Raw genomic sequence first — 22872 nt, 5'->3', positions numbered from 1 at the left:
ACCTTACTAACATTCTTAAGGTTCTTTTGTCAGCATTTGAAGAAAATGATTTTCTAAATAATTTCTGTGAAATGTATACATCTCCACAACCATCATTGGTTGTGTACGTGTGCAGGCTCCTCAAGATCAAGTGATCTAAAAGAGTAAACATAGTAATAGATGACAGAACACATTTTCTGTAAAAATTACTTTCTTCATAAGTTGATTATTCTTGGCAGTCTTCTGAAACCTTCTGAAAGCTGACATAACAAAACAAATCTGAGCTCTCATAACTTTTATTCAAAAATATTTGGTTTCATACATTTTGGTTTTGTCATAAATATACACTGGAAAGTAACAGTAATGGGGTGGAAATTCAATAAACATAATTTCTTACCCAGATATGTAACAATTTTTGTCATACAACAGAAACTAAACCTTCACATCAACCTGGAAACAACTACTTCAATCCACCATATTTCATCTCGGATGCCTGTCTAAAATACATGCATGTGTTTCACACAAGACACCCATGGTTATAAGAGGAAATATAGTACATCAAATTTGAGTGCAGGCAACAAAAGAAACAAAGAATGTCTATGCTTTATGTGTTTAAAGCACAGCACTGTGGAAACTAAGTGCAATACAAATCCATTATTATCTGACACAACAATAGATACAACACTCTAAACAATCAAATATACAAACACCTGGCAGTGTAATTGTTTGGTTTTGTGACCCAACATTAAAATCCCTCACAATTCGTGCTCGATTCTAATATCTTTCATACTGAGAACATATCAACTGATAAATCATCTATTGGAAAAAAAATAATAAAAAAAATGCCTTTCGCTCTTGTGACATCAAATTTAACATTTCCAATGCAAATATCAGAACAAATAATTTAACATGGATAACAAATAGCCAACATGTTAAGGAAAATAGCATTGAAATATGAGAAATGTTTCCATAAAATCTTCCATTATGATGAGCTGCATCATTCCTTTACACAAATTTCCGAATATGAACATAAAGAAATCACTTCATTGAGAGCCAGCTATGCAGAGTGTCAAAGACATTGCCTGAATCATCTTTCCTTTGTCTCTCCTCTGGCTGTTTCACCTTAGGAATGACCTCATTTTGGCAGCAGGACTCTCCATCAATTTCATCACCAGAGGCACTACCATTCACTTTATCATCAACCGAACTGTCCAAATATTTGGAATGATTCTGCTCAGATCCCTTACCACTGCTTGGTTTACTGTCTGCTTTGATGACTTCATGGCCTTCCTTACTGTCTTTATCCTGTCTCACTTCAGCATTGGGGACTACAGTATCTTCTACAAATGCCGATACTTCAGCAAGATCAAAATCTGGAGTCTCTTCCAATTCTCCTATGCTTGAAGACACCACTGCTTGAGGATCACAGTCGTCAGACACAGAGGGAATGGCTTTTTCATCCTTCACTGGAATGACCTGACTACTTTCATCTGCAGGATGATTTGCAGCATGAGCTGCAGAACGAGCTACAACATTGACGATATTTGTATCTTCTTTCCTCTCTGCTGCCGTCTGGTCTACAGCACCTTCTATTCCCACAACATCCACATCTACATCCACATCCACATCTACATCCTCATAGCAATCGCCTTTATGTTCTCTTGTCATCATCTCTTCCAAGTCATGCTGGGTCATAGTAGTAATATCCTTGACCATAACCCTTGGATCCAAATCTACCAGTTTGGGCAGGTTTGTTTTTTCTGCTTTCAGATACTCAACATAACTAGAACAAGATGAAAGGTCAAGTACAGTTTGTTCCATGTCTGGATGTTGATTGGCTGAATGGAATTTTACGTGAGCACGTGTATACGCACTATAGTCACAATGAGCGCACTTAAATGAGCGGTTTTCAAAGTGAGTTGTAATGTGAAAGCTGAAGTCTGACTGGTCATTAGCAACAAAAGGACAGAAACCACATTTAAGAGGTGAATCATTCAACAGGTCTGTTTTGAGATATTTAAAAGTTCCATGCACTGGTAGGTGAAGTCTATATTGGTACAAGCTCTCATTCCGATAGGAGCAGAAGTTGCAGCAGTATGTCACCGACTGACTTATTCGTCTCTCTGTAAATAAGGCAATAAGCATGATATAAGAAAATTGAACATATCACTGGGAAATACAAATAACCTAACTTGCCATGGAAGTAACTGTACAGGTTCTCTTTCATAGATGTCCCGCCAAATTTAGAGGTGCCTTTTTTCCTAACAACTTTTAACACATTTTAGCTGACGCACTTAACATACTTCAACAAAAATTAAACAAATCATTCAGACATGCATTTGGCAGCGATACAAAGGTAGCATCAGATCATTAAACGTGAATTTCATTGTTTTTCTTAAATTAAGTGTAACATACAAGCATATTTTTCTTATATTTCTTACATATTCTCTTCAAAAAGTACATATAGTAACTGTTATTATTATAGTAACTGATGGAAATATGTAATTATAGTTAGCTTTGTGACAAGTTTATTTTATCAATGTTTAAATGTTCAAGATGCTGAATCGATGTGATCTGATTGTCAAGTAAACATTTCTTTGCTCACTCTCAACATGCTCATCAGCCCAAAAAGGCGGTCAGTTAATATTGATACCAGGCATGCATGGAATGAAACAATAACACAAATGGTTACAGACCCCAACAATTAACATCATACATGCATGATCTTGAAAATAGGGTAAACAGGAGTTGTCTCCCTTACACCATACTCATTGGATCTAGAGGACAGCAGTCCAAGAATGACTGGCATTCCATGTACTTGAATGCCATTAAGCTCATCATTCAAAAAGTGAATTGCACTAGGACAGTGCTGGACAATGAGTCTACTTTGGGGAATTTAAACTTTTTGTGCTACTTTATGTCTTGTAGTCACCTTTAAAGCCAAACAGATTATAACCTAGACATTCATTTTTCACATTTTAAGACTGTATCATAATTTTCACTGAAAATCCCAGCATCATAGCCTGTACAAGCTTGTTTCCTGGAAGAGAGATGCTTAACTTGCACCTCAGAATAAGGAACATTGACAGTGAATTCTTCATAACATCTTTAAGTCCGATTACAGCCAAAATACAGGATTTATGACAAGGATGGATCATTACAAGGGTTGTATATGCACATGCTGTATCATGATAAATGAAAATGACCCAAATTAAAGTAGAAACAAATATATAAATATACTGCTCCGTTAAAAGACATGAGACGAATTCCTGACACAAAATGTTGTATTGCGATTTATTTTCTTCTTTCTGAAGGCCACACAACAATACTGACTACAATTAAGTTCAAACAAGGGCCTGTCTCATGCAATGATACTCCAGATTAGAACTCATATAGACTGTGTATGAAGTTTTACTACTAAATCTTTGAAGGGCATTTAGAAGTGGAAAGCATAAGAAAAACCGGATTTATTGATGTCAACTTCTTTATTGTGGAAAACACAACATTTTGAAGTGTATGCTTGCTCACCTGATGAAGGTGCAAGTTTTCCCCACAACACAAAACTGCAGGAAACATGTTTTCAAAAAAGAAGAAGTTGACATCCATAAATCTGGCTTACCTTAAGGTTTTACTATGCATGTAATGAGCACAATTAACACATAAAAACGGATTAAGTTATTTTTAGCTGAAAAAAACACTCAAACATTGCTAAGATGTCATGGTTTCATGTGATACTGCTTAAGTTTAACTTTATTAGTTGCAAGTTAGTTCAAGACCAACAGGCAAAACAGTAGTTAGTGAAAAAGCGAGTAAGTGAATTGGGCATATCACCAATTTTAAGAGTATTTTAGTGATATAATGGCATGCCAGTTTTAATGTTGGAGGGAAGACCAAAGTAATGTTGGTCTTAGACCACTTTGGTGGAACTCCATAGAATGAGTGTGGTGCTGAGAAACGTTGTAACCAGGACTAACCAGATTTGGAAGGCCTGATTATAAGTTCCTTGAGTGCAGCAATGAAGCAACTCTACAGAAAACTTGATTAATGTGCCACCTGAATAATAGCATAACAATTAGCCAAATGTTCATGGTCATGGACACGAAATTTGTATGATGGATGTGAGTGATTAATAGCAATGCAGAGATGACAAAACTGAACATACAAGTCTGAATTCTGCCCACCATGAAAATTTGACTGATAGCTTTCACGGTTAAAACTTACATCACAAACCCTGTTCCTTTCTCTGATATTAGTCTTTCCATCTATAAGGTGAAAAGCATATGGCTTCTTTGGACTAAGGGAGCACCAGAGGAGGTTAGTAGACAAGTGAGTGAGTGAGTGAGTGAGTGAGTGAGTATGGTTCTATTCTTGCTGTTAGCAAACTTCCTGCAATATCGTGGTGTGGGGAATTAAACATGGTTCCTCAGGGTGATGATGAAGGCTTTTATCGCTAGACTACCTTGTTGGTGGTTAAAGGGATGGCGTCTATGTGTTCAGCAGATATTACCAAATTACAACTCAAAATTCACATTTCTTAAATTATTACGTTAGCTTTAAAATATGCAAATCGCAAACATGAGACAACCAAAAAACATGATAAATATAATGATGAAAGAAGCTCAAATCAATCTGCTGCACAGACTTCTAGTTAGTGTTGATCAAACAGCTCTACTGTGAGCTAGCCAACTGAAGCAGCAAAGCAAAAGGTTTAAGGACAGGAAACCCACCATCAACCGCTGCTGCTGATATTGCCTCATCCAGCAACTCCTGCTTCACTGATACAGTGGAGGCAGCAGAGGCAGAGGGTTGCAATGATGTGGCTTGAGACGGTTTGTGGCCATCATTCTTCTCCAGCATGTGAAGCATCCAGATTTCCTGGCCGGGATGGAAAGTGCGCTGGTGCTTCTCCAGGTATTCCCTGCACAGAATCAGATCCAGTCAGTGACGACACAATACATTTTGGTCCACAAACATTTGTAAACGTTACTGGTTCTTAAACAGGCCAGTTTTACCATCTCATATATGAAAAAACCATACAGGGGACAAATGATACCCATTCATATTCAAATGATATGAAAATATATCGGATACTTTTTAATTCCTCTCAAGATGGTAGACTAAATTCACTGTTTCATATTTTCTTAATTTCAACAAACCTAGATGTCATAATTATTTGGTAATCTTTTGGATTTATGTACCACTGAAATGAAACAGATCAATTAAACCAAACAACCAAACTTTCAAAAAACAAAAAAACATAATAAACATTTACTGAATCTGTTGTGAGTACATCTAAATCTAAATAGTGTACAGTACACAACCCTGTGCACTTAAAAGAACCCACAAATCCGTCAGTATATGACCAGATGGTGGCCACAAGAATACATGCAAACACCTAGTTGCTGGTACAGCAACATGCAGTGAACTTGGACAAAGTACTGTGACTATGTGCCCCAGTCCACCCAGCTGTGAATCATTGAATGGGTACCTCCTTAGGATGAGCGAGCCTCAATAAACTCGGTGTACCAAGTGGCAGCAAGAGTTGTATACTCCTCAGGGAGATGAGATTGAAATACAATGTGCTGTTGAGACTGACATCCAGTGATTGAGGGAAAAATACCAGCACCTTGAGCATGCACTAGTGCGTGGATATGTGCACTATATAAATATCCTATAACATATCATTAATCTAAATATTGCATGGTTCTGTTCAGGAAAGCTTTCTGAAAGGGAGTCAAGTAATGTAAACGATGTTGATGCTACTCACTTGTTACTGTAGCGGAGGTGGCAGTAGGCACACAGGTACTTCTTGGGCAGATGACATCGGCAGTGACTCACCATGGCTGGGAGATACCATGCAGAGAATGAACACTTGGCGCAGTAGAACTTGGTTTTTCCTGTGTTCAGTTTTTTTGAGACATACAAGTCATAAATCTTGGGGATTTCAACCAGGTTTCCACTTTCCACTATCTCCCCATCAATGTTACATGTGTTCCCTTGACGAGTGTCCACCCATAGGAACTCCTTGTCTTGATGTGCTTTAGCATGGTGTTGCCTCATTTGATCAACACAAACTGTGTGTGGAACGTCACACCAATAGCAGGCTATGTCTTTGGTCACAGCCTTGCTGTCTCGATCAAGGCCTGCTTTCATGTACTTCTTCTTCAAGGATTTTGTTGGTGACACAGGCATCTTCATTGATCTTTTTATACCTTTGAACTTGAATTCAGTTGATGGTTTACCTTCTTTCAACTTTTCAGAACTGGTAGGTTTTGTAGGAACAGCCACTGAGTCACTATCTGGAGGAACCCCAAGATTTACAAGAAGTGCATTTTTTCGCGACTCCTCCAAGAATCGGTTTATCTTCTGCTCCTTTTTCTCATGTTTTCTATACTGAAAGTTGTCTGAATGTTGCAAGCTGCGTACATGTTTGCGAAGTTCATCAGTGGAAGCATAAGGCTGGCCACAAGAACTGCAAGTGTATGGCCTATATTCAAGATGGCGATTGAGGTGACACCTCATCTTGCTGCCAGCATTGTTCTTCAGGCCACATATTCTACAGATGTACCTCCACGGCTGAGGGGAAATGATGCAGAGTTTGTTGGTGTGGTGCATGGCTTTATGGTGGTCCTTCAGTGCTTGAATTCCTGGTGCCTTGAAAGTACAATACCCACAATACAACATCTGGGATTCAGTGAATGTTCCTCTTTTAACAGAGGACTTTTTTATTACATGTTCATGTGTTGAAACAGTGATATCTGGGTCTGAGCTGGCTGCTGACTTTTCACCTGCAGCAGAGTTGAAAGTTTCTCCACCCCCAGAAGCATGGTTTTCTCGAGTATGTTTTATAATATTTTCTGCAGTGTTTGTTTCAAAGTTACAATATGCACATGCATAATGTTTCACAGTCTGACCTGTACTGGAAGAGGAATGGGGATCTGGTTTTGGTTCTTTGGGTTCTTCTTTCACACTGGTTGGCGTGTCCCTGGTGTTTTTAAGCATAGCTTTTCCTCCATGTTCAACTTCTATATGTTGATTCAGCAGAACCTTGCTGTAACTTTTGTATCCACAATATTCACATTGCAGTTCTCTATATCTCTCATGAATTCTCAAAACATGACGATAAACATTGGATCTGTGCAAAGAAGTAAATCTGCACTTTTCACACACATACTTCTTGAAGTTACCCTCCTCTATGCATACAACCTTAATCTCAGTGGTAACATCAACCATGCGAGAAGTTGTCTTCAGCTTCTTTGGTGTAATGGCTGACTCAAGTTGAGATGGTTCAGCAGGCTCTAAAGACTTCCTCTTCTTTCCAAACATTGCAACCACCATCTGCTTCTTATCAGCCTCAGCTGGTTTTTGGTCTTCTTCATCATCTTGGTATTCTGTGTTAGCTTTAGCTGGAGTCATGACAGGATCTGGATTATCATCATCACAGTACGTGGGTGGCTTCCTTCCTGAGGTATGTGATCCAGTTCCACTTGCCACTTCATGCAAAACCTCTTGTATTCTGTGATCCATGTCAACTTCTAAAATTCTTGCTTGAGGTGCCACTTTTGGATGAGCTTCTTTCATGTGAGAGACCACAATGTACTTCTCTGCTCCCTGTACATGGCAGTGAGTGCACCCATACAGTCCAATCTTTAAATGCTTCATAAGTAAGTGGCGATGAATAGCATACTTTCTTGGGAACTTCCATTTGCACAGGTTACACTTATAACTGTCGTTCTTCTTAGAAAACAGAGGCATCAGCTTATTGTGGAGTTTGTCTTTACCAAGGCAATATGCCTGTGGACCAAAGGATTTCACAGGTGAGGGAGAAAAGAGGGGTCTTACTTCAAGTCCTGGTTCTGATTTAACAACATTGTATGTGTTGAGAAATTCCTGTACCTTTCCCTCCATGTTGATGTTTAGAGGCTCAAACTTGATTGGTTGGTTCTTATGCTGCTCGAGGATGTGGTCAATGATGACATGCTTCTCAACTCCTTCAAAGTTACAATGTCCACACTTGAGGAGGGATACCTTTAGATGGTTCACAACTATATGCCGATGAATGGCATATTTTCTTGAAAATTCAACACTGCACAAATTACATTTATTTTTCCCTTCACTGCATGTGTATAAACATAGAAGTTTCTCATCTAGGTATGAGGTGCCAAGAGGACCAGACATCTTGTTCACACCATGAATGTCCTTCCCTGGACTGTCAGAGTGGACAGAAAGATGCTTGTTGTCCATAAAAGTGACATTGTTCCCAGAAGGTGGTGGACTTGTTGTCGCAGCAGCAACAACTTTCTTCTGATGTGCCAAGAACTCTGCAACTCTTTTTGGTATATCATTCTGCACTTCCTCCACAATGTTCTGGCAATCAGGATGGATGGTTCTGATATGACGACCAATCTTGTACTTTTGCAGACCCCTGTGGGAACAATATGGGCACTTCACAAGAAAGATATTCAAATGACGCAGAAGATGAATATGCATGAAGAACTTCTTTGGTTTCACAGAATTACAAATGAGGCACTGCTGTCTGTCTCCAAAGTTCTTGTAAAGACACGCGATCTGTTCATCTAAATCGCCCGAGCCAATGATGCAGCTTTCATCTCTCTCTTGAGGTGACATTGGTCTCTTTTGTTTTTTCATGGTTGCATGTTCTTGTTTCAATGACACAGCGTGTGCAGCATCACCAGAACCAGTCTGCCAACCTGGCCATGTACATTTTCCCATTGCTGTAATTTCTGGATGATCTTTTGTGAGATGAAGAACCAGATTCCGTCTGAAGTAGGTTGTAAAGTATGGGCATTTAGGACATTTAACAGCTTGAGTGAAAACTTGTCTGTCAGGCACAAGAAGGACTTCATTATTGAGAGTGGATGGTAAACCAAAGAACATTTTCCCACTTGGACAAATCTGTTCAACTGCTGTACCCTTGTTTCTTATTACCAACATAACACTGGGATGGTTCATCTTCATGTGGTCAATAAAAGCTGATCGGTACCCAGAAGCATAGTAGCAATTGCAGCATCTGGCTGGTGTACTGAGCTGGTCACCAGCCACTGCCTCTGGAATGACATACACCTGTTCAATCACATCAACAGGACTTGGTGTCACTTCAGGTGCAGGCCTGATAGATGTGTCGTCATCTTCAGGTTGTGGATGATCAACACCAGTTTCCATATCCTCCTCATCTACATCATCATCAGAATCTGCATCCATAGACATACCCAGTATTCCTCCTTTTGTGGTGTTGTGAAGCTGAACATGAGCCTCAAACTGACCTCTATTGTTTGTGGTAAATGAACAAGTTTCACACTGAAATTTATCAATGCCTTGACTGCTTGATGATGTCACTGCAACAGGAGCTTCAGTGACCGATGTCTCCGAGAAAGAATTGTCTGCGCCACTACAATCAATGGTCACTATCTTTCGCACAAGCACCATTGGTTTCCCTTTATGTTTGTCCCTGATGTGAGCATAGACAATTTCTCTTGCAGTTGAGGACAGACTGCAGTACCTACACCTCAAAAAATCCAATGTGATTTTTCCAAGATTAGCATGTTTTTTAACATGAGATTTCAAATCTGCTGCTTTCGGGACAAGATACCTGCAGAAAGGACACTTAAACTTCTTTGACATGTTTTCCTGACAGGTGTCGCTTGATGAGGAACTGTGTTTGGGAGGAGAAACCCAAGCAACTTGCTGTGCAAGGGAATGCTTATCTGCATCAGTCGAAGACTGTGCTGCTGCTTTAACAACCTTATGTTCTCTCTGGTAGTGAATCTGCAGATGAAGCTTGTGTCTGGTCTGATAGTTGCAGTGCTCACATTCAAGAACTCTGCTTTCTACAATCCTTTCCACAACAGAAAACATATCTTCCTCATTTCCTTCATTAAAATGAAGTTCATCTCTGGTACGAATGTGTCTCAACATCACGTAGCGCTGGTTTGTGTCAAAATCACACCTTTTACAACAATACATCCAATATTTGATCAAACCAGGATGACAATTAATATGCAGTCTGAATTTTTGCGAACTATCAAATCCTTGAGGGCAATACAGACATCGAAATCTGTGTCTTTTGATAACAGGTAGACCATGACACTTCATGTGGCTTTCCAGTCGTTTCTGATCTCGAGCTACAAATGTACAGTGGCTACACTTTGGAGCTTTTATCTGTTTCTCAGGCGGTGAACCATCAGCAGGAGACTTCGTAGCAGCTGCATGGGCACTGGATGATATCTTCCCATATTCAATGTCACATAGTGTATTCTCTACCTTCACTTTTGTGGCATCAGACTGTGAAGTAGTTTCATTGTGTCTGAGGGTAGTGTAAGTGGCTGAGTTTGAGGGAGTAGGAACCTGCTTTTTCTCAGGAACTGATGATGCAGAACTTGGTACTGATGTTTTTTCTGGAACTAGTGCAGAATCAAGCTTGTACTGCGCCTTAACCTGCTTATAGTTGTTGACCTTTCTATCTTTGCATATGATCTGTTTAGCAACAGACACCATCTTGGCCTTTCCAGGATGGTATTCTGAGATGTGCTTCAGGATCATCCTCCTGTCAGTTCCCTTACAAGCACAGTGTGGGCAGTTCACAACATGAATAAAGTTCTCATCAAAATGACTCACAAGTTCCTTAACATCAGAAAATGTTTCATTGCACTCTTTGCAAATGTACAAAGTTATATCATGATGTAGAATTTGCATATGATTGAGCAAATCTGAAAGAAGGTTAGTGCCAAATTTACATCTCTGCATTCCACACAGATACAATGGAGCAGCTTTGCTGTAATTGTGAGCATGGTTGGTGATGTGCCTTAACAAGCTCTCTTCAGTATGTGCAAGCCACCCACAATAGTAACAAGGGAAGGCTTTCTCTCCAGCATGCCCCATGAACAGATGGTCCCGAAACTCGACAGAATTGAGGCAACTAAAATTACAGTTTAATCCACACACATAGAAATTCGGATTACGCATATGCTTCATCTGCGCTGGGGTAATGCCTGGTACTTGTAGTTTTGGTTCAGCTGTTCTGGATGCAGGATGAGGAGATGCTGTAGGTGGAGATGATGGGATGGAAACAGAACTAGGAAATGAAGCTGTTCCAGACAAGAGTTGTCCAAGCTTGGACTGCTGTGGCTTTGATTGAGCCAGAGATTCAACATCAACCTCAGATGTTTCTTTTGAAGTTTTGCACACACTCTTATCTGCTTCTTCAGATATGGTTCCTTTGGTATTGTGGACGGATATCCGTCCATCTTTAAATACATCAATAACCAATCCACTAGTATCATCAATAGATTTGTCTGTTGTTTTGGCAGATTGTGCCTCTGGAGTTGATATTTCAGAACCATCACCATCCTTACTTTCTTCAGGCTTGGAAAATTCATCTCCATCAAGGGAAAACGATGCAACAATTTTCAAGCCCATGTCTCCTAAACCATTGCTGCCAGTATCATCAACCTTCTCTCCTGAGTTACCATTACTTGACTCAGAATGCTGTACTTGATCTTGACCTTTACAACACACCTCAACAGTAACTGTCTTTTCTGACGTCTCAACATCATGATGACTAGATTGTTCTTGTGGATGACTTCCATCATCTTCTACATGATCAGATATCCCTGCTCCAGTATCTTCAGAATCAAGACTTGTTTTTCCCTCATGAATCTCACTGCTGGACCCTCTCTGTGTGTCATTGTCTTTTGCAGCTGTTTTTGGAAACGTTTCCCCAGGAATTTCAATTTCCTTGGACTTGCCTCCTGTTATATCCTGGCTTGCAATGTCCTTGGCAACACTGAAAGGTTGTCCCTCTCCTGACACATCCCTCTCAGTGGAGACACTTTCCCCATTTCCTGAAACTTCCCTCTGAATGTTGTTTTCAAAATCTCCTGAAACTTTCATGTCAAATGAATTGTCCTTACCATCTCCTGAAATATCCTTATGATTGTTCATATCATTTTCTGAAACTTCCTTCACTGAAGAATAGACCTTGTATCCTACTGAAGATCCTTTCTTGTCACTGTCCTCTTTATCTGCCAACATTTCTTTGTTATCACTGTCTTCAACATGTAACATTTCTGTTACACCATTTTCTTGCTCCGGACATGATGCTTGCTTCATGTCATCATCCCCAGCAGCTACTGATACTTCATTGACAACACTTTCTTCCCTCTTATCTGTCATTTCCTTCTTGTCACTGTCCTCTGAAGACCCTGACACAACCTCACCAAAATCCTTGTTTACAGTTCTCTTAACTTCCAAAGTATCTAACACTTCATCCTTGTTAACACACTCTGGAACATTGTTATCTGATTTTATTTGTGTCTCTTCAGCTTTAGTAACCCTAAAAGAATCATCTGGTTTCACATTATCATCAGAAAGGCTAGTATCAGGAACTTGACTCACATTGTTGATGAGAGCGTGGCTTTTAGGATCATCTTCTAGTACTTCCTTGTTCTCATTTTCACAGGAACCAAAACATGTTGTTTCCTTCCCTGGACAATTAGGTGTATTATCTGCTGGAACATCTGACATTTCTGATTGCTCATTGTCTGGAGCATGTGTTTTATCTTTGGTAACCACTTTTTCCATCAAGTCATCCTTGACTTCATCCTCTGAAACATTACCACCAGTTAAGGAAATGTCCGTACAACCACCACCATGATCTTTATTGACTTTCAGTTCATTTCTGTTGTCACTGATTTCTTCCAATGTCTCATGCCCTATTTTTTCATTTTCTGGTGCATCTTTGGAATCATGTTGTGAGTTCTCATGAAGTTCTTTTCTCTTATCACAATTTCTCAAACCAGGATCTTCTTGTGTTTCTTTGATGCCATCCATGACATCTTTCAGATCTTCCACGGATATTGTTTTGTCTTTGCTCATGCTACTTTCACATCTCTCTTGTCTTAAGGAATCATTTTCACTTGCACAAGATGTCTGCCAGCTTGGTAGCTTGGGCAATGTGGTAGGTTCAGAGCTATCTGATCCAGAAGAAGTTCTGGACAGAGCACCAACAGATCCCACAGAACGCTTTCGCTTTAAAGACAATTCGCTACCAGAAATGAGTGCATAGAAGACACAGGAGTTGTTCTTTTTTGCCTGAAGCATTAGATTCTTTGCTCGACTAAGGGCCTTTAACATACAGTTCAGTTTCTTCCCCTTATGCATAGCAGAAAGATGTTTTCCTACTTCTTTTCTTGATGCAAAAGCTTCTTTGCAGTACAAGCACTGGTAAGGTTTCAGGATAAGGTGGCACATCAGGTGCTCCTCAAAGTGATGACCCTTTCCAGTAAAATCACATTCAGTGCATGTGAACTCATCTCCACTGTGTTTGACAGTAATCTGTTTCTGGTCCTCATTACCATGATTACTCACAGTACTTTCATTGGAAACGCTTTTGGTAAGATTAGGTATGTTTGCATCCTTTTCTCCAATACTCATTTCAAGGCTTTGACTACCTGATCCAGTATTTTTAAGTTCTTTATTCTTGCCTTCCTCATCTACTGGGTTCAGATCGTGACCCCGAGAACTGGATTCCCCATCAGTCACAGGTTCTTGAGAAGTTCCAGAACCTTTAACATCCTTTTCTTCTACTTTCAATTGTAACCTCTCAGACTGGACTTCACACTCATCCTTATTAAAGAGTTTGCACTTGACATCACAGACGGACAGATGACTTCTGTCTGAAGGGGCTGTATTTTGTTCAACTGGTTCATCAAGAGTAGGTGTTGGGCAATCAAGAGCTGAACACTTTTCATTCACTGTTGGTGTAGCACAACCTTGAGATTCTGAACCTGTCATAAAGCCAGTAGGTAGTTCTGGAGCTTGATCTGCATTGCTAGAATTTTGTCCCAACATGGTGTGAAAGGTACAGATTTTGGACACCACTGGTTCATCTTTGGTTGGGGTGGGAACATCCACATCTGCACCTGATTGTTGAAAGCAATTCATTTTCTAATCCTTCTTCATTCCTCCACAACTGAACCCTGCAAAAAAAGAAAATATTTACAAAAACCTCTTCTGCAATGGAGTTAAGGTTTCCTTTGGGTTAAATCTTGTCACAAAAATGTCCACCTATTACCATGGTTACGACAAATAATTACAGTACTTATTGTGTGGAAGTAAAAAACAACATTCTCACAGCATGAAAAAGTGAATACAATGGGTTACTTTAAGACACTCTTAAGATATTGCCAGTGACAGCATGATAGTAGCTGGATAGAAAAAGGTAGCATTGAATATAGCCATAACCTTTATTTCAGATTATTCTGGGTTTACATAATGTCAACATGGGTAATAATTCCAAATATCCTTCAAAGAAATGTATATTGTGTATATTGACCATATTGTGTATATTGACTTTCGAACTGAAAATGTATTAGTCCATGTATAAGAAGATTCAATGTCAAACCAACAAACAACGAAGAAATGTTATACGATGAACATATGTAGTAAACTTCATTTCTGCAAATTTACTGAAGCAGAAACATTTGAAACACTGAAATACTTCATTGACCAATCAGCTATTGATTCTTGGTATTTGGTTCAAGTTAGATTTAGACATAGAATCACATCGGTAGAGCATCTAGAACTACTATTGGGTGTGGGCACAAGAATTGAAGGTGAAGTGCAATAACTGACTTGGTTCGATAATGTCATTGTCCAGCATGTACTGAACTTCCTTCTCAGAGGCTTCTAGATTGATTGGATTCATGAAGCAGGGTTGTTGCCACACAGGCATAGACAGCGCCACCTACATTACCATGACACACCAAATCAGTAGGGCCAGACTTTCTTCAGCAAACTAGTGGGACAACTCTCAGATTAACTTGCATACTTGAACCTTATGCTTGGATAACAAAGCATTTAGCTTAACATTCACTTTAGTGAGTGAGTGAGTGAGTGAGTTTTAGTTTTACGCCGCACTCAGCAATATTCCAGCTATATGGAGGCGGTCTGTAAATAATCGAGTCTGGACCAGACAATCCAGTGATGAATAACATGAGCATCGATCTGCGTAATTGGGAACCGATGACATATATCAACCAAGTCAGTTTGCTTGACCACCCGATCCCATTAGTTGCCTCTTACGACAAGGTGAGTTGCCTTTAATGGCAAGCAGGGGTTGCTGAAGGCCTATTCTACCCCGGGACCTTCATGGGTCTTCACTTTAGTCAAAACATAGGGTTCAGCTTAGAGTTTGCATTGTCAGCAATGCCATCAAAGTTGACTATGTTACAGATCAGAATCACAACTTCATACAACATCTATCTTGAATCCCTTACAGTCAACAACAAGGAAAAGATACCTACATCCAAATCCTTCCCAGCCTCAAGACAGTAATTCGTCTGCAGCCTCTGTAAAGCTCCCTGAGATTCAGAATAATATGCACTAACCTATACTTGAATTATTGCTAACTGACGCAAAGTCACTTGAAAACCACCTGACATGTAATGAAAGACCTTAACTGACAGAAAAGTCCAAGCCAGACCAACCACGAAGAACTTCACCAATGACATGCTTATAACCTGGGCTTAAATTTTTGAAGTCCTGTTAGCACTAAGATAATCATAAGTTAATGTTAATGTATGGCACTTATGACTGTGTTAGCGCACAAGAAACACATGCTTTGCTTTATTTGCTCTACCTTCTCAAAAACACATTTTTAGGGCAGATATAAACTGTCTCACAGTTCATGAACAGCATTATTTTCCATTTTGCACTGCCCTTTCTGCCATGCTAGTGCTTTGAATGAATCAAGTCTAGTTTTCCTAATGTTCTGAACCTCTTGTCCCACTGGAGCTCCTTTTCAAAATTGTATACATCGAAAGACCAAACCTAATCTCACTCTTTAACACACAACTGTCCCGATGAACATTGAACAACTTATTTATTTTCCATTTATCCAGAAGAAAATGTAATACAGTTCAAGGTTAGCATGTTTACATCAAATAAAACATATTTTGAAGCTACTTATCATGAATAAATCAGTTAGCAGTTAAAACAACTCCACATCCTACACATTAATTAATGAGACAACTATCAGTATAATTATGTAACACTAATCCTGCCAATTTTAATCTACCTGTCATGTAACAGCAATCTCGTGGTGGACAGAGACTCCTTTCAGCAATTAGGTTTATGAAAACATGAATATCAAATTATTTGGTTAGCCAATTACATGCCACAGAATCACATGAATTTGTTTGGCTTGCCATTATCACATGCCATGGAATAACATGAAATTGTTTGATTAGCCAATTACATGCAACTATTTTATTAGATGTCTCTCATCAAATCTGTGATATTTTCTTAGTCATTAAATAAAACATATCTCACAGTAACAATGCAGCAAAAATACCTAGAACAGCTACCGGCTGGACAGAATATACAACACATCACGTCAAGTCTACACATGGTTTTGTGACATAATTCATGACTTGAGGAAAGATCTCCTCTATTAGATGTGGCACTGAGGTATCAAGCATGTTAAATAGCTTTAGTCTGTTTGCAGTGAATATGTAACAATGAATTCCACTTAAACAAGAAAGTAAACAAAATAAAGTGAAATTAAGATTGTGAATCCTCATAATTTTACCTTGCAAAGAGAAAATTTAGCTCTCAGAATTTTAGTCAACTTAGGTTAAAAGTTGTTTAACGTACGATCATAGATTCAAATCATTGTTACTGGTTTGCATTACAAGGGGGTAAACGCAGTAGTTAGAACAGTGAAACAAATGCATGTTCAGTACATGATGACCACTAACTTAGACTTATCCCACTTGTTCCTGGTGTTTCACTTAATGTGCAAACAGATAAAGCAATTTGAAACTATGTTCAATTGGCAACATAAAATTATGAGGATTTGCAATCTTAATTTCACATTTTTCAATTTACTTTTTTGTTTAAAGTGAAATTCATTCACACGTTTTCACTGCAAACGGACTATAGTGTTGATGACACCTCTGCAAACATGTATCTTCCTACAGAGACTGGCCCCAAATCAATATGCCTGCCTCTCTCTGATGTCAGCTCCTCAGAGCAACTGCAATCACAGCTGAAAGAATGCCAGCCTCTGCTACACCAACTGCTGCCAGAAGATATCAAAAGCACTTCACTGCAACACAAACCCCTCAATATTAGCTACCTTGTAAACTTACACGGGAAATGAAAAGTCTGGCGTTTGTATCGGGTCGTTATTAAGCAGGAAATGTTTGGAACTCATGAATATTTGTACCACAAGCATATTTTCCATGGCAAGCTCTGACTGTGTCTGCATGCTTTAGAAAACATGCAAGACTAGCTGTGAAACTTGGGATTTTGAGAGGCAGTAGGAAGTGTTTACAATACATGTTCAGAGAAGCAGCATAAGCATTAATACAACAGCCCTGCCCAGAACTCAGACTGGTTGAGACAGCCATAGAGCATGCAGAATTAACAGAATTTTTCCTGTACACAGGTTCAACAGGGATAATAATCAAACTGACTTCAACTTTTAGAGAGCTTACAAACATATGCTTGTTTGAAGACATTTGTGATCTACTATCCCTTTGGGTGAAACACATATGGTTTTATTATTCCTATCTCATAATAATAATTGTAAATCAATAAATATTAGACATATTCTCTTCTTTATTCTTTTCTCTACTCAAGAACACTCAGCCATGAGCTCTTTTGAAGAGAATCGTTTGAGAGTTGCCTGTAAGCTGCTGATTATTGATCTGAGGAAATATCAAACCATGTCACTCAAAACCACAGGTTTCTTACTGACATCATGCTCATGGAATCACCATCCCTACCAGCTACATACCCCATGTAGACTGTCCTAGTTCATACCAGACACAAGGACATGACACCAGTGACTTCTGTGGTCCAGGCCTCTCAACACAATATCAATCAATGTCACCTGCCTGTCTCAACTACAGATGTGGCCAATCCCATTGTGTCCAGTTGACAGTCCACACCCACTTAACTCTTACAAACACATGTACTTATGAGCATATTTACCAGTATGTGATGAACATGAAGCATCACATCCTGGTTGTGTTGAAGCCAGTTTATAATCACAACAAATATGGTGAAACTTATCCTGTTATGTCAGACTCATTGTTTAGATAAAAAAAAAATACCTAGTCAAACCTACTCCTTGTGCATACTCGTAAACAAAATACGGTGTGAAAGATCAAGGACAGGAAACTTTACATGCCTGGGTCTTGTTGCACAAAGTGATCTTAACACAAATACCCGTACTACCATAAACCTGTGTTTAAGTATGGAAGTTACAACTACAATGGCTTTGAGCAACAGAACCCCGATGTGCTACATTTTCTTTATGCCTTCACAACACTGTGATGGGCAGAGCCCTGAAGAAGGTGACCTATTTCTATGAATTTTGTTCCAGAGCAGTGGTAGCAGTAAGATGATCACAACATCCATTCCTTACCACAAATGTAAATCTGGGAGCTAGATGTGTCAGTTTACTTTTGTGTCAATATGTCAAACATGCTGCACATGTTGCTGCCAATAAAGATATCAGTTGGAACAAGCCATCCTTAACCAACTTCCTGTTTATGACATTAAACAATAACCAGCTGCAGGTTGCTAGGGAAGATTCATTTGATTGTTATTAGTTTACAGGCTTTGATTGGGCATTTAACTTCACATCACAATAGACAATGCTGGATATCACAATTATTGATTACACGATGCCATTTAGAAAGTGGTCAAATGCAACATATGTCATATTTGCACGATGCCATTTAGAAAGTGGTCAAATGCAACATATGTCATATTTGGGATTTCACTTTCTTAGTAAAGTACAAATTCTAGTACTTTTTTCGGTTGAGTCCCATCCGGGATTCGAACCCGCACCCTCAGAGTCAGGCACCTAATCGCCAGCACACAAAGTCAGCCGCCTAGCCCGCTCAGCCACCGCGACTTCCACAAAAATGAAAGTCGGACAACTGGTAGTCTAGACTGCGTACTTTGTGCACCCCTCTGATGAGTGTAAATTGGCACGGCTCCCACGGCCGAAAGCTATGATTACACGATGCCATTTAGAAAGTGGTCAAATGCAACATATGTCATATTTGGGATTTCACTTTCTTAGTAAAGCCATAAACCTAATAAGTTTGTACTTCGAAACAAATTGTCAGAAAAAAGAGAAGTTGGTACCTCAAAGCCTGTCACTTGGAACCATTGGTTTGTCACAGACAAAGTAATGCAATCCACAGAGTTGCTTCCCTTGGTCATGTAGGGTTCTGCTGATCATAGGTTCAAATGCCAGATTCACTCTGAGTCGTATCTACCACTATGCATCATGCCTGCGACAATCATCCTGTTGGTCATATTGCTTGTGTAGAAGTACGTAAGAAACATCTGTTCAACATGTCCAATAGGATTTGGATTACTCACTTTTAGAGATCTGACTTCAGGAATGTGGTTAGGCAATACCTGAGAATGTTTTTGAATAATGCCATGTACATGTAGCAGCAACAGCATAGAACATTAGTGCCATGAGCTTGTTTCTTAGCATCTTTGGACCAGACCCTAACAACATCATTTAATAAGTATGCTAAATTGAGTTCATCATAGACATGTTTGTTGACTAAGCTTTGTACTTATGGCCAACTACCAACTCTTTTCCAGATCAACGATTTGTGTCTGACTTCCTGTAAGATCAACTGGATCTAAGCTGCCAGGAAATGTCTTCCTACCAATGTTACTGGAGTGTATTGTAAACCATATAACTAGAATGAAAAAAAACACAGAAATTGATATTGCACTGCTTTAACACTATATCAAGATTTCCCAACTTGTAATTGTTTAAATGATTTTACTTCCTTTGTTAGTACAGATCATATAGTAGTAAAATGACAGTAAGAAGCACGAATAGACTCTACCAAATAAAAGATGCAAGATCAGACCTTATGTTCTGCCCACGGCCATTTAGACTAATCATCTTGTCTACAGAAAGTTCCGGCTTCTTCGGACAGTCTTTCCACTTCTTCATAGTTCATGTTTAACCCTGAGCATCAAAAAGTTCAAAGAGGAAGATAACTACAAGTGTAAAGAATGTTTAATTTACTGCAGTAAAAAGTTCAAAATGACTATGCAATAATCTGAAAGGTTGTAAAAACTCAAAGCCCAAAATAGCTTTGAGTCAGCTTCGCAGTATGGGTACACCATACCCATCATTTCAGATTGATCCATATTCATTAGACAACTTGGATCCAGCTGTGTTTTTATTTACACATTTATCTAACTAATGGACTTCAGTTATCACAGGAGCAAGTTGCATCATTCCATTTATCAGAATGTCATGGCATTCAGGATGATGTCCTAGCATTTCAAAGCTGGTCTTGTCTCTCAACTGTGACAGTTCCCATAGAGAACGAATTAATTATTCAAGATTTTCACATTTTAAATTTGAACATTAGAAACCTCCAGATAATGCTATCACTTCCTAAAGACTTTTCCCATTATCAAATTCTTAATAAAGCCCATAAATCATGACAAATGTAATGTTTAAGTTCCAGATAAGAACACACGTCCATCAACTTCAGTGAACACACATCAATCAACTTCAGTGAACAGTCCATCAAAGCAATCACAAAGGACATTGAATCTTTTGTGTAGGAAACAATAATATCCAGACAGTGATAACGTGGAATCTGATCCTGTACCCATTATCCCACATATGGAATCAAATGTCAGTATTAAATGTGTACAACATATATCTCTACATTAGGGCATATGCAGGGCTAAATGAAAATGAATTGGTAGATTGACCTAAAGGACTGAACATCATTATTGAGAAGACATGTTATCTCAGAGGATGTTGCATAATGCCTTAGCATTGTCAGTAATATTTCAGATACTTTCAGCAGTCTGAGAGCAATAAGGATGAATACCATGCTGTCAGTTGTAAGTCTGACAATTCCACGTTTGCATTGAAAGGCAACTGAAGTCATGTTTGCTGGTTGTCCTTGCTTATTGTGTGGCGTTATCTTTATGCTCATGCCATCGATCATTAGTATGACTGATCCAGGCCACATTACTGCAATAAATATATATATACCACATTGACATACCTCTCATTGGGTAACGTCAGTGCCAGCAGTTGCACAACTGTGCTCACTCATTCCAGCAGCTGAATGTCAGACAAAATGAAAGCATGCAGCCACTCTCTGGTCAACTTTTAACGACAACTACGACCAAGACTACCACACTTTGGTAAATTCCAACTTTATTTGAAAAATCTGATTGTATAACTACAGATTTTGCACATTCAGCTGAAACAAACACAACAAAACTATATAATTATGTGTTTTGCAAAATATAACTATCAAGCCAAACATATGTGTAAAACAAGAACAAACATTATCGAGATTCTGTATCAGCGTCACAACCACTTTTATTCACAGAATGGTACCACCATTTCAGATGTCCATCATCATGCAAAACAATAAAATTATGTTAACTCAACTGTCACGGTAATGCAAACAAATCTTACATTGTCGTTCTTGGCATATAAAAGTATGACATCAGTCATATCAAATGAAAACTGAAGCATGTGTTTCTTTTCACAAATTTATAATGAACAAATTTTAAGAAGAATTTATCATTTTGACATTCATTTCTTAAATGATTAAACGGTTATCCAAACACTATCTTCACATTATCTACAGTCAACTTATAAAAAGAATGATACACCTATGCTATATGCACTTGTATACAAGTTAGCAACGACCTTGACCTAAGAAACAGAACTCCAAAATAGAAGCTCCAACAGATGGCCAAGTATTCATTTAAATAAATTTCGAAATAAATTTCACATAATTGATCTCTAAATATATCATATAAAGAATGAGAAGGGTATGTGCCTAAACAGCAGGTATCAGCATGCCATTCTCAACTGCTATTATGTAATTCCCCTTTACAACTTCTACACCTCCCAACACAGGCAACAGTTGGAAAAATATTTTTATGGTGCAAACATTAACTATCTTTAATAGAAAGTGTGTCCAAACACCATCATTGACTATAACTACATTTCAAATTTATTGCAAATATGTTTTCTATGATAAAGTGTAAATCTGCCCAAATAAAACCACTAGATCTAAAATAATCCTGATATTTCAGTAAATGCTTCAAACGCAGACGATAAATTACCGACCTGAAATCGTCCAAACCACGCCACGCCATGAGCTAGCAAAGACAACGCTGAGTGTCTCGTTCTCTAGTTACTCACAACGAACAATCATTGTGCGTATTTATATCTCAGCCAAGTCATCGACTGAAATCACATTGGCCTGACTAGCGATAGCAGAGCCCAGTACATGCCGCCATATTGCCTATAAGTTGAGGAACACGATCGGGCACTGGCCAAGTCTGAACAAAGCTTTAGTAATAGCATATATAGAAAATAGACATGGGGAGTTATACATACAGTAGTTTTCACCATTGTGACTCATACCTATCGCTTGAAAACGCAACCAAATTCACCTACCGAGAATGACAATCTCTTAGTCCTGCTTAGCTCCATCTCGCTGTGTGCCCCATGTCTGCTTTTCGCTGACTGACTGTGGGCCTCGTGCTATTTCCGGTAGATCTGCAGTGCTGACGGGCGAGCTCACGAGTGTCTCTGGCTCGTTCAATCGGACTATCGCCGAGGCTATGGATCAGACATCTCCTCGGTGAAACCTTTGTGTTGCTTGTTGGCTTTGATGACTGGGGCTTTCTGGTTTTGATCCAGAATACCATCGACGTGCTGGCGGACGTCGTGCAACTCGTTATAATGGCATGGCCATTGGTGATCGAGGTCTTTGAAACAAAATTGGGACGATGAATGGAACTATCGGCAATGTTAAATATTGCATT

General features: G+C 39.0%; 1 protein-coding gene across 1 annotated transcript; it reads right to left on the bottom strand.

The window, feature by feature from the left end:
* Window positions 1-259: 259 nt before the first annotated feature.
* Window positions 260-22578, bottom strand: LOC137277535 (uncharacterized). Its single transcript, XM_067809311.1, has 4 exons — window positions 22502-22578; window positions 5747-13976; window positions 4707-4897; window positions 260-2102 (listed from the first exon to the last, which is right to left on the bottom strand). The coding sequence occupies exons 2-4, from the start codon at window positions 13939-13941 to the stop codon at window positions 1018-1020; spliced, it is 9471 nt and encodes a 3156-aa protein (XP_067665412.1). The 5' UTR covers window positions 13942-13976; window positions 22502-22578; the 3' UTR covers window positions 260-1017.
* Between the last annotated feature and the right edge of the window lie 294 nt (window positions 22579-22872).

This window comes from Haliotis asinina, chromosome 3 (assembly GCF_037392515.1).
Source record: "Haliotis asinina isolate JCU_RB_2024 chromosome 3, JCU_Hal_asi_v2, whole genome shotgun sequence".
NCBI classification, from domain to species: domain Eukaryota; kingdom Metazoa; phylum Mollusca; class Gastropoda; order Lepetellida; family Haliotidae; genus Haliotis; species Haliotis asinina.
Note: the sequence above shows the minus strand (reverse complement) of the source record. Positions and strands in the feature narration are given on the sequence as shown.